General features: G+C 47.7%; 1 protein-coding gene across 1 annotated transcript in view; it reads left to right on the top strand.

Annotated features, from left to right (window-relative positions):
- The window catches only part of LOC147125394 (importin subunit alpha-4-like), a 52,534-nt gene that overhangs the window by 8,704 nt on the left and 31,164 nt on the right, over positions 1-12,666 (top strand). The window contains exons 4-8 of the mRNA XM_086002418.1: positions 784-813; positions 1,028-1,080; positions 8,746-8,841; positions 10,839-10,924; positions 11,455-11,541. Of these exons, the coding sequence (XP_085858544.1) occupies positions 784-813; positions 1,028-1,080; positions 8,746-8,841; positions 10,839-10,924; positions 11,455-11,541 (352 nt within the window). The remainder of the gene's footprint in view (positions 1-783; positions 814-1,027; positions 1,081-8,745; positions 8,842-10,838; positions 10,925-11,454; positions 11,542-12,666) is intronic.

Genomic DNA, 12,666 nt, shown 5'->3' with positions numbered 1-12,666 from the left:
GGTATTCGTGCAGAGGCTAAACTCCCAGTAAAGGCACAGTGGAGGTCAGCCTACAAGAAGCAGAGGCACGGACACTAAAGATTCCTCCCACCCTACTTCATCTCACCCTATCAGCATATCCTTTCATTCCTTTCCCCTCATGTACTTATCTAGCCTCCCCTTAAATGCGTCTGTGCTATTTGCCTCAACCACTCCCTGTGGTAGCGAGTTCCACATTCTCCCCACTCTCTGGGTAAAGAAGTTTCTCCTCAATTCCCTATTGGATCTATTAGTGACCCCTAGTTTTAGACTCCACCGCAAGTGGAAACATCTTCTCTATGTCGACCCTATCAAACCCTTTCATAATTTTAAAGACCTCTATCAGGTCACCCCTCAGCATTCTCTTCTGGAGAAAAGAGCCCCAGCCTTTCCTGATAGCAGAACTGAGAAGTTATACCTATCATCCTTGTGAATCTTTTTTGCACCTTCTCCAGTGCCTCTTATATCCTTTTCTGTGAGAATGCGGAACACACTGCACCAAGGGATCAAATGAGATGTGTAAAAGGCAAAGAGATACTGAGTTGGGAAGTAGGAGTGTGGAGAGGGGGGCCGGAATTGACTATAGTGGGACAGTAGTCTCAATGGGCCTAGAGGTTAGTTCCTGTTCCTATCAGTCTGTGGTCAGCAGGCTGCTGTGAGATTTTTAATTTGCTTTAAAAGAATGTAATTTCTTTAGAAAAGCTGCTTTTAAAATGAAACCTGTACGTTGGGCAGAGTGCAAATAAGTCTCTTGTTCTCTTGCAGCAATCGATCACGTTGTCGGGGATTGTGCAGGTGAGTGAAGCGCTGGGTCACTGGCGAGCTCACTGTGTAACCTTTGTTACACACAAACTACCGTGAAAATTATTATCCGATTTCCGGCATCTGTATGTTCAGTTCAGCAGAATCATTTGTAAAAGCAAGCATCTTTAGATTTCAAAAAACATTTTAATTCAGGTCATTTCTTAAATGCAACAGGCTTTAAGTTGAATTCTCCTGGATTTTTTAGGGTGCTTCGAGTGACAATCCTGTGATCCAGCTCAGCGCAGTTCAAGCAGCGAGGTAATGTCTGACATTTACATTTTGCTCCATTTTAACATCTTGTGCGTTTTGTTTAGTTCTATTTTCCAAAGCAGTGTAATGAAATCGTAAATTTAATTTCTGTCTTGGCCGCTAACACTGATTCCCTTAATGTGCAAATCACTCCTGTGGCGGTTTTTGGGGGGGGGGGTGGGGGGGAGCGGAGCTACTGTGGCGGGGCTGCAGGGAGAAGGGGTAAGGTCGCGCGGGGGCGGGGTGCAGGGGCGAGGCTGCGGGGAGAAGGGGTAAGGTCGCGCGGGGGCGGGGTGCAGGGGCGAGGCTGCGGGGAGAAGGGGTAAGGTCGGGCGGGGTGCAGGGGCGAGGCTGCGGGGAGAAGGGGTAAGGTCGCGCGGGGGCGAGGTGCAGGGGCGAGGCTGCGGGGAGAAGGGGTAAGGTCGCGCGGAGTGCAGGGGCGGGGCTGCGGGGAGAAGGGGTAAGGTCGCGCGTGGGCGGGGTGCAGGGGCGGGGAGAAGGGGTAAGGTCGCGCGGGGCTGCGGGGAGAAGGGGTAAGGTCGGGCGGGGTGCAGGGGCCGGGCTGCAGGGAGAAGGGGTAAGGTCGCGCGGGGGTGGGGTGCAGGGGTGGGGCTGCGGGGAGAAGGGGTAAGGTCGCGCGGGGGTGGGGCTGCGGGGAGAAGGGGTAAGGTCGCGCGGGGGTGGGGCGCCGGGGCGAGGCTGCGGGGAGAAGGGGTAAGGTCGCGCAGGGGCGGGGCTGCGGGGAGAAGGGGTACGGTCGCGCAGGGGCGGGGCTGCGGGGAGAAGGGGTAAGGCCGCGTGGGGGCGGGGTGCAGGGGCGTGGCTGCGGGGAGAAGGGGTAAGGTCGCGCGGGGTGCAGGGGCGGGGCTGCGGGGAGAAGGGGTAAGGTCGCGCGGGGGCGGGGCGCCGGGGCGAGGCTGCGCGGAGAAGGGGTAAGGTCGTGCAGGGGCGGGGCTGCGGGGAGAAGGGGTAAGGTGGGGCGGGGTGCAGTGGCGAGGCTGCGGGGAGAAGAGGTAAGGTCGCGCGGGGGCGGGGTGCAGGGGCGAGGCTACGGAAGGATTTGAAGGTAGGACAAGGTTTCTGAAATCTTTGTGCTCCAGGACAGGCAGCCAGTGGATGGCCGATAACAATTGGCGAGACAGGCGAGGGGGATTTTGTAATAAAAACAGAAAATGCTGGGAATAATCAGCAGGTCAGGCAGCATCTGTGGAGAGAGAAACAGCTAACGTTTTTTTTCGACTCCATCTGGCATGACGGTTTATTCCTGAAACTTATCGAAAGCGGGGTAGGAGGGAAAACATATAATGTAATTAAATCAATGTATACAAACAATAAATGTGCAGTTAAAATTGGAGACAAACAAACAAAATACTTCCCACAGGGGCGGGGGGTGAAGCAGGGCTCGCCAATCTCACCGACACTCTTTAATATTTACATTAATGGATTGGCAAAACTACTTGAACAATCTACAGCACCTGGCCTCACCCTATATGAATCCAAGGTTAAATTCCTCCTCTATGCAGACGACCTGGTTCTGCTGTCACCAACTAAGGAGGGTCTACAGCAGAACCTGGACCTGCTGGAGTCGTACTGCCAGACTTGGGCCCTGACAATAAATCCCCAAAAAACCAAAGTCCTTGTGTTCCAGCAAAGATCCAAACATCAGGGACCCAAAATAAATTTCACAGTAGGAACAACCAAAATTGAACAAACCACTCACTACACATACTTGGGCTTAAAAATCAGTTCTACGGGAAACTTCAAACTGGCTGTGAATGAACTGAAAGAGAAAGCAAGAAGGGCTTTCTATGCCGTCAAAAAATCAATCCAAATAGAAATCCCAATTAGCATTTGGCTCAAAATTTTCAAATCAGTAATTGAACCAATTGCACTCTATGGCAGTGAGGTATGGGGACCGCTAACACAACAAGAATTTGCAAAATGGGACAAACACCCAATTGAGATCCTACATGCAGAATTCTGTAAAAGTATCCTCCGGACTCAAAGGAAAACAGTAAACAATGCATGCAGGGTGGAACTAGGCCAATATCCATTAATAATCACTATCCAAAAAAGAGCCACCAAATTTTGGAATCACCTACAAATGAGCAACCCCCAATGCTATCACTACGACGCCCTGAAATGCCAGAGCTGACCATAAAGAAAAATACCCTCAGTCAACTAGTCCTGGGACTCAGTGAAGTAACTACTAACAATACTAACAATAACCAGTCCCAGGACAGTGACAGGGTAACACAAAGAATTCGACCCAACACAATCGTCGCTAAGCAAAAGGAAAAATATCTGACATATTGGGCAGAAACAACAAAAACCCAAAGTAAACTCAATTGCTACTTGGTCCTAAACAGACAATACAACATAGCTGATTACCTGACCATGGTAAAGGATAACAAACTGAGAAGAACCTTGACAAGGTACAGACTTAGCGAACATAGCCTAGCGATCGAAAAAGGCAGACACAGGCAAACCAGGCTGCCAAGAGAAGACAGGATATGCTCTCACTGCAGTCTGGGAGTAGTTGAGACAGAGATGCACTTCCTCACAGCCTGTGGAAAATATCAGGACATCAGGGAGAATTTCTACCAAAAATTCTCCCAAATATGCCCTGAATTCAGAAATCTGAATGACAACCAAAAACTCCCTTTCCTACTGGGGGAGGAGAGAAGCTGTGTAACACTGGTGGCACACTATGTTACAGCTTGCCATGAACAGAGGGACAACCAGTAAACTAAGACAAGAATATATACAAACAAGGCGAATGTATATTTATAAACTGTATGAATAGAACCGCGTTTATGTGTTCAACCATAAATGTATTTTGATGCTTTGGCAACATAAGATGTACCTTATCATGCCAATAAAACGATTTGAATTGTGAATTGTAACATTTCAGGTCGATGAAACATAGAAACATAGAAGATAGGAGCAGGAGTAGGCCATTCGGCCCTTCGAGCCTGCTCCGCCATTCAATGAGATCATGGCTGATCATCCAAATTCAGTACCCTGTCCCTGCCTTCTCCCCATATCCCTTGATCCCTTTAGCCTTAAGAAATATATCTAACTCCTTCTTGAATATATTTAATGAACTGGCCTCCACCGCCTTCTGTGGCAGAGAATTCCACAGGTTCACCACTCTCTGGGTGAAGAAATTCCTCCTCATTTCAGTCCTAAATGGCTTACCCCTTATCCTTAGACTATGACCCCTGGTTCTGGACTCCCTGGCCATCATAAATATCCTTCCTGCATCTAGTCTGTCCAGGCCTGACAGAATTTTATAGGTTTCGATGAGATCCCCTCTCAATCTTCCAAACTCCAGTGAGTATAAGCCCAGTCGACACAATCTCTCCTCATACATCATTCCTGCCATCCCAGATATCAGCCTGGTGAATCTTCGCTGCACTCCTTCCATGGCAAGAACGTCCTTCCTCAGATAAGGCGACCAAAACTGCACACAATACTCAAGGTGCAGTCTCACCAAGCCCCTGTACAACTGCAGCAAGACATCCTTGTTCCTGTACTCGAACCCTCTTGCTATGAAGGCCAACATACCATTTGCCTTCTTAACCGCCTGCTGCACCTGCATGCTTACCTTCAGCGACTGGTGCACAAGAACACCCAGGTCTCTTTGCACTTGCCCTTCTCCCAATCTATTGCCATTCAAATAATAATCTGCCTTCCTGTTTTTGCCACCAAAGTGGATAACCTCACATTTATCCAAATTATAGTGCATTTGCCATGTTTCTGCCAAATCACCCAACCTGTCCAAATCGTACTGGAGTTTCACGACATCCTCCTCACAGCATACCCCCCCACCCAGCTTTGTGTCGTCTGCAAATTTGGAGATATTACATCCAATTCCCTCGTCCAGATCATTAATGTATATTGTGAACAGCTAGGGTCCTAGGACCGATCCTTGCGGTACCCCACTAGTCACCGCCTGCCACTCGGAAAACGACCCGTTTATTCCAACTCTCTGCTTTCTATCCGCCAACCAGTTCTCCATCCAAGTCAATACCTTGCCCCCAATCCCATGTGCCTTAATTTTGCAAGCTAATCTCTTATGTGGGACCTTATCGAAAGCCTTCTGAAAGTCCAAATTCACCACATCCACTGGTTCTCCCTTATCTATTTTACCAGTTACATCCTCAAAAAATTCCAGTAGATTAGTCAAGCACGATTTACCTTTTGTAAATCCATGTTGAATTTGTCCGATCCTGTCGCTGCTTTCCAAGTGCTCTGCTATTACATCTTTTATAATGGACTCCAGCATTTTCCCCACTATTGATGTCAGGCTTACCGGTCTATAATTCCCCACTTTTTCTCTACCACCTTTTTTGAATAGTGGGGTAACATTAGCTACCCTCCAATCCATGGGTACTGTTCCAGTGTCTATCGAGCTCTGGAAGATGACCAGCAATGCATCTACTATTTCTAGGGCCACTTCCTTAAGTACCCTAGGATGTAGATTATCAGGCCCTGGGGATTTATCGGCCTTCAGTCCCATCAATTTTCCTAACACCATTTCCGTACAAATACTGATTTCTTTCAGTTCCACCCTTTCATCAGACCCTTCCCTGGCATCTCTGGGAGGTTATTTGTGTCCTCCTTTTGTGAAGACAGAACCAAAATATGTATTTATTGGTTTGCCATTTCTTTGTTCCCCATTATAAATTCCCCTGATTCTGACTGCAAGGTACCTACGCTTGACTTCACCAATCTTTTTCTCTTCACATATCTATAAAAGCTTTTACAGTCAGTTTTTATGTTCCATGCAAGCTTACTCTCTCATTCTATTTTCCCCTTCTTAATTAATCTCCTTTGTTGAATCCTAAACTGCTCCCAATCCTCAGGATTATTGCTTTTTCTGGCCAATTTATATGTCCTCTCCTTGGATCTTATGCTATCCCTAATTTCCCTTGTTAGCCACGGTTGAGTCACCTTTTTTGTTTTATTTTTATGCCAAACTGGGATGAACAAATTCTGTAGTTCATCCATTCGGTGTTTGAATGTTTGCCATTGCCTATCCACCGTCAACCCTTTGAGTGACATTCTCCAATCAATCCTACCCAACTCGCTCCTCAGACCATCGTAGTTTCCTTTATTTAAATTTAGGACCCTAGTCTCTGAGTCAACTACTTCACTCTCCATCTTAATGAAGAATTCGATCATATTATGATCGCTCCGACCCAAGGGGCCTCGTACAACAAGATTGCTAATTAATCCTTTCTCGTTACATTATATCCAGTCTAAGATGGCCTGATTTCTGGTTGGTTCCTCGACATGTTGGTCCAGGAAACCATCCCGTAAATACTCCAGGAATTCCTCCTCCACAGTATTGTTACTAATTTGGTTAGCCCAATCTATATGTAGATTATTAAAGTCACCCATGATGACTGCTGTGCCCTTATTGCACGCTTCTTTAATTTTCCTTTTAATGCCATCCCCAACCTCCGCCTTACTGTTTGGAGGTCTATGTACCACTCCCACTAACGTTTTCTGCCCCTTAGTATTTCTCAATTCTACCCAAAGAGATTCCACATCATCAGAGCTAATATCCTTCCTTACAATTGTGTTAATCCCTTCTTTAACCAGGAATGCTACCCCACCTCCCTTTCCTTTTTGCCTATCTTTCCTGAATATCGAATACCCCTGGATGTTGAGTTCCCAGCCTTGGCCATCCATGAGCCACGTTTCCGTAATCCCCACCAAATCATATTCGTTTACCTCTATTTGCGCAGCCAATTCATCCACCTTACGAATGCTCCTTCGTCAGGAAGGGGGATTTTGTGCTGGGGCTGGGGAGGAGACAGGATCTAGTGGTATTCATCCTGAGGTGGGGTTTATGCAGGATGAACCCGGGGAGATCAGCCAGGAGGAAGATGCAAACGTGGAGTCTGGAGGTTGCAAAGACATGGATGAGGAGTTCAGCAGCAGTGGAGTGAGGCTGGGGCAATGATGAGTGGTGATTTGGGGTGGGAATGGGCTGTTGCTGATGGACTGTCTGGGTTTGGAAGCTCCATTCAGGGTGGAGTAGGACACAGAGTGCACACTGTCTGGTTGAACTTGTGCAGAGATTCAGGAAGAGGAATGGAGGATTATGTTTAACTGCCTCGGGGCAGACAGTGTTGTAAAATTAGTGGAAACTCGGTCACTTCACAAACATTTTGAAGTGAGAAATGTGCAAGGCTGGAGATCACGAGTGCATTTTTCACTAAAGCTCTGTGATGCTCCAATTATTTCTATTAGAGGAATATTGATTCATTAAACTAGTGAGCGTGTGGAAAAAATTCGATTCCCGTGTAACATTTTAAACGTAGTTACATTTAATCATGAATTTGCCAATTGTGCCTGTTTTCGCTGAAGGTTGAAGAATATAACCTTGTCAGTGAGCAGTCTCCTTGGTCGCCTACTTTAGGGAGGTCTTTCACTTCACTTAAAACAACCATCAATAACAACGTTAATAAAATGCAGCTGTTCTTCAAACATGCACTGACTGTCCTAACACACTGGTGGAAACAAGTCAAGTGTGAATGTGGAGCGCTGTTACCCTGAGAGGGAATGTTCACTGGTTTTCTGCTCTAATTGTTGCAAGTTCAGAGTCGTAATTGTTGCAAGTTCAGTGTCGGAGCTGTAGCTAGGAGGTGTCACCCGGGTGACGTTTGGTTCACTTTGAATTAGGATCACAGTGTACAGATTTTAAACGGGTAACTACTGTGGCCACTACTGTGAAACCTCAGGAGCCTCATTGACACACGGTGTTTTAAACTTGGTTGGGTCAAGTTACTTGACAAGTTGGCCACTATTTCAACAGATCAGTGCTACTAGGGCACAAATAGGTTTTATCCAAATACTCATGCACTTTGTTGCACAGCTCAGAGAAAACAGAAAACTTGTGTTTTTTTTTAAAGCATACTTCAGTAACGTCTCCATTTTCTATCAAGTAATTATTTAATTCTGGAGAGGGAAAGTAAAGTGTGTTAGAATTTTCTGTTTACATGTAAGAGGGGCATGTGCTCTGGTCACACTTGTAGTGCAGGTCCGAGTGCTTGGGGCAGCATTATCTGGCCATATTTGGAGTGACCTCACGCATGGACAGGTAATCAGATACCACATACACACCTGGGCTTGTGTATTGATGCTCCCGTGTTTCTGGAGGATATCGTGGTGCTGAGTATAGCCTGACTTGGGGACCGTGTACGTCCTGATCATCGTCCCTCCGTTTCCAGACTTGGACTTCAGAACATATAAAACTGGCGGGCAGGAAAAGACCAGCTGGTCCATCAAGCCTGCCCCACACACCATGATGGCCAGAGCATTGTGACTAGGCACTTCTCCCCACCAGTAATCCAGTGCCAGAGCACTGCCCTGGGTAACTGAGTGGAGGCAACATAATCGGGTGTAGTAAAGGATGGGTGAATCCGTAGTGGGAATTTTACAGGATTTAGGATCGCGGTGGTGTGAAAATCCTAGTATCAACGGGAAAAAGTTACTTGGAGCCAGGTTGGCATGTATCGTACATAGAACTGGACTGTCGGAAACTAAGGTATATTACAGTAAATGAGATTTATGCTGAATTCTGTTTTGACTTGAATCTAAATTCAATTTGTATTAATCTTCAAAGTATAATACATTTATGCTAAATTTTCATTGCAGAAAGCTTCTGTCAAGTGACCGGAATCCCCCCATTGATGACTTAATCAACTCTGGAATCTTGCCAATCCTCGTGCAATGCCTTGAACGAGATGAGAAGTATGTACTGTGCTTGTGAAGATTCGGCAGTGCCGTGTGTGTTCTGGAAGTGCGAGTGCCAGCCTTCCTACATTGTGACGTCCCCTCTGGTCACTCTCTTGCCCCTGTATCTGCTGCCTTTTTAGCAACTGCCGCAAAATGTTGCATGTATGAAAACGTATGAAAGTGTGCGTGGAATTTTAAATATGAATGAACAATCTTTCATTACTTTATTTAGAATCTTTCTCTTGCCCGAGGTCCCCTCTGATTACGATGTGCTTTGAGTCCTGGGCATGTGTTTTTCCCAGGCGATGGCTATCACCTTGCTGCAGCCAGCCACTGGGAAACGGGCATGTGGACCAGGACCCATTCCCCTTTCATCTTCCCTTCTGTCCCTAAGGGTAAATACTTGCTGCTCTGTGGGCACCACCACATCTCCCTATCGCAGGGTGCAGATGCAGAGTGCAGGGCCAGCCCTGACCTTAAACACCGGTTCGATCCACCCCAGGAATGTTGACCTCTCTTTAGCATTATAACTTGGAGGACCACAGCGTAGTAATGCTAAAGCTGTGCTCAGTTGTTTCATAAATGTTCATCAAATGAAAGCAAGAACTTGCATTTCTAATACGCCTTTCACCATTTTAAGTATGTTCCAAAGCACTTTGCAGCCAATTCATTACTTTTGAAGTGTAATCACTGTTGTAATGTAGAAACGCAGCAGCCAATTTGCGCACAGCAAGCTCCCACAAACAGCAATCGGGTAATGACCAGATCATCTGTTCAGTGAAATAACAACAGAGAATGCTGGAAAAACTCAGCAGGCCAGGCAACATCCGTGGAGAGAAATTAGAGTCAACATTTCGGGTCAAAACCCTTTATCAAGACTAAAGAGGCCCAGGGAATGAAATAGATTAGGGGGCCGGGCTGGGAGAGAACAAAAGAGAAGAGACATTTCTCCCAGCCCGGCCTCTTAATCTATTTCATTCCCTGTGCCTCTTTAGTCTTGATAAAGGGTTTTGACCCAAAACGTTGACTCTAATTTCTCTCCACGGATGTTGCCTGGCCTGCTGAGTTTTTCCAGCATTTTCTGTTGTTATTTTGGATTTCCAGCATCTGCAGTATTTTGCTATCAATCTGTTTAGTGATGTTGGCTAAGAGATAAACATTGGCCAGGACACCAGGGAGAACTCATCTGAACAACAGCGCTCCCTCAGTACTGCCCCTCCGACAGTGCAGCGCTCCCTCAGTACAGCCCCTCCCACAGTGCAGCGCTCCCTCAGTACTGCCCCTCCCACAGTGCGGCACTCCCTCAGTACTGCCCCTCTGACAGTGCAGCGCGCCCTCAGTACTGCCCCTCCCACAGTGCAGCGCTCCCTCAGTACTGCCCCTCCCACAGTGCGGCGCTCCCTCAGTACTGCCCCTCCCACAGTGCGGCACTCCCTCAGTACTGCCACTCCCACAGTGCGGCACTCCCTCAGTACTGCCCCTCCGACAGTGCAGCGCTCCCTCAGTACTGCCCCTCCCACAGTGCGGCACTCCCTCAGTACTGCCCCTCCGATAGTGCAGCGCTCCCTCAGTACTGCCCCTCCCACAGTGCAGCGCTCCCTCAGTACTGCCCCTCCGACAGTGCAGCGCTCCCTCAGTACTGCCCCTCCGACAGTGCAGCGCTCCCTCAGTACTGCCCCTCCGACAGTGCGACGCTCCCTCAGTACTGCCCCTCCCACAGTGCAGCACTCCCTCAGTACTGCCCCTCCCACAGTGCGGCGCTCCCTCAGCACTGCCCCTCCGACAGTGTGGCGCTCCCTCAGTACTGTATTGGGAGTGTCAGCCTAGATTACGTGTTCAAGTCTCTGAAGTGGGGCTTGACCCACAACATTTTGACTCCGAGGCGAGAGTGCTACCCACTGGCGCAGTTATGTTAGAACTGTAGCTCAAATAACAAATTCTGACAGAAATATTTAACGCAAGAGATTCTTCGTATTAACCCATGCAGTTCTCCTTTGTTCCCTTTTGTGCAGCCCTTCGCTCCAGTTTGAAGCAGCATGGGCATTGACCAACATAGCATCCGGAACATCAGCACAAACACAGGCTGTAGTCAAAGCAAGTAAGCGATCAAACAACCTGCATATTGCTCGCTGTTGTAGGACGGCCATTTTCTCAGAAATTTGCCATTTGGGGTTTGCTATTTGGCCACCGTCTCACACACCTCATTCTGTGTAAAATACTGACTCGGTGGAGTGCAGGGGGAGCAGGCGGCAGGATTTTTAAATTAAAACCGTTTGGACCGTGGGAGATTTCGGGGTTTGACCGTTGGGGCACTGAAGACTGCTGTGGTGAGAATATTTGTTTTCAGTGGATCAGAAGGCTGTATTAGGAGATTTTTTGTCTATAGATGAGATTTGTTGCCAATTCTAGATTAAATGGCTTCAGCTTATTTGCACCAGAGTTTTTCCAGTTTTCTGTTTCAGTAAATTAATTGCCATCTACTTAGTGACATCTAATTGTCTTATTATCGGTTCCGGAGATTCTGCAAGAAATTACTCATTAATAAAGAGAATAAAATGCAGCATCTAAAGGGACTGACAGTACACTGCCTGGACTTTGTAATGAATGTGCCTCAATGTTTTATTACAGATGCTGTGCCTTATTTCCTAAGGTTGTTGCACTCTCCACATCAAAACGTCTGTGAACAAGCAGTCTGGGCCCTGGGGAACATAATAGGTGCGTATTGGAATATAACCAGTTCAACGGTGTCGCGCTAAAGGTTCTGTGGGGCGCTGAGTGGCCCGGGCTATGGGCGCTGAGTGGCCCGGGCTATGGGCGCTGAGTGGCCCGGGCTATGGGCGCTGAGTGGCCCGGGCTATGGGCGCTGAGTGGCCCGGGCTATGGGCGCTGAGTGGCCCGGGCTATGGGCGCTGAGTGGCCCGGGCTATGGGCGCTGAGTGGCCCGGGCTATGGGCGCTGAGTGGCCCGGGCTATGGGCGCTGGGGAAAGAGGTTGCTCCTGAATTCCTTTGTGGATTTTTTAGTGACTCTCTTATATTGATGACCCCTAGTTTCAGTCTCCCCCACAAGTGGAAACATCTTCTCTACATCTACCCTATCGAACCCTTTCATGGTCTTGTAGTTAAAAGGAGAGACTTGAGATTTTGTATCAGCAGCGAAAGCTAAGAGGAGATTTAATAAGAGATTTTTAGAATTATGAAGGATTTTGATGAGTGATTAGAGAACGACCATTTCCCCCGGCTGGGGAGTCGGTGAGGAGTTTAAATCAATTTAAAATGATTACAGAATGAGGACAAATGTTAGGCGAATGTTCTTTACCTGGAGGGTTGGTGGAGTATCGAATGCTTTGCCACAGGGAATGGTTCAGGCAGAGACCATTGCATTCTTTTAAGGCAAAATTGTGTCAATATTTAAAATGAGAAAGGCTATGGGGAGAGTGCGGGGCGATGGGATTAGGTTCACATTAATAAGGCTATGGGGAGAGTGCGGGGCGATGGGATTAGGGTCACAATAAGGCTATGGGGAGAGTGCGGGGCGATGGGATTAGGTTCACAATAAGGCTATGGGGCGAGTGCGGGGCGATGGGATTAGGTTCACATTAATAAGGCTATGGGGAGAGTGCGGGGCGATGGGATTAGGTTCACAATAAGGCTATGGGGAGAGTGCGGGGCGATGGGATTAGGTTCACAAGGCTATGGGGAGAGTGCGGGGCGATGGGATTAGGTTCACATTAATAAGAAGAATCTGGCACAGACATGATGGGCTAAATGGCTGGCTTTTTAAAAAATTCATTGGGATGTGGGCGTCGCTGGCTAGGCCTGCATTTAGTGCCCATCCCTAA

The sequence above is a fragment of the Somniosus microcephalus genome, chromosome 1 (genome assembly GCF_052327205.1).
Source record: "Somniosus microcephalus isolate GS21.2 chromosome 1, FLI_Smic_1.0, whole genome shotgun sequence".
Taxonomy (NCBI): domain Eukaryota; kingdom Metazoa; phylum Chordata; class Chondrichthyes; order Squaliformes; family Somniosidae; genus Somniosus; species Somniosus microcephalus.
The sequence above is the reverse complement of the archived record's forward strand: the minus strand, read 5'-3'. Positions and strand labels throughout refer to the sequence as shown.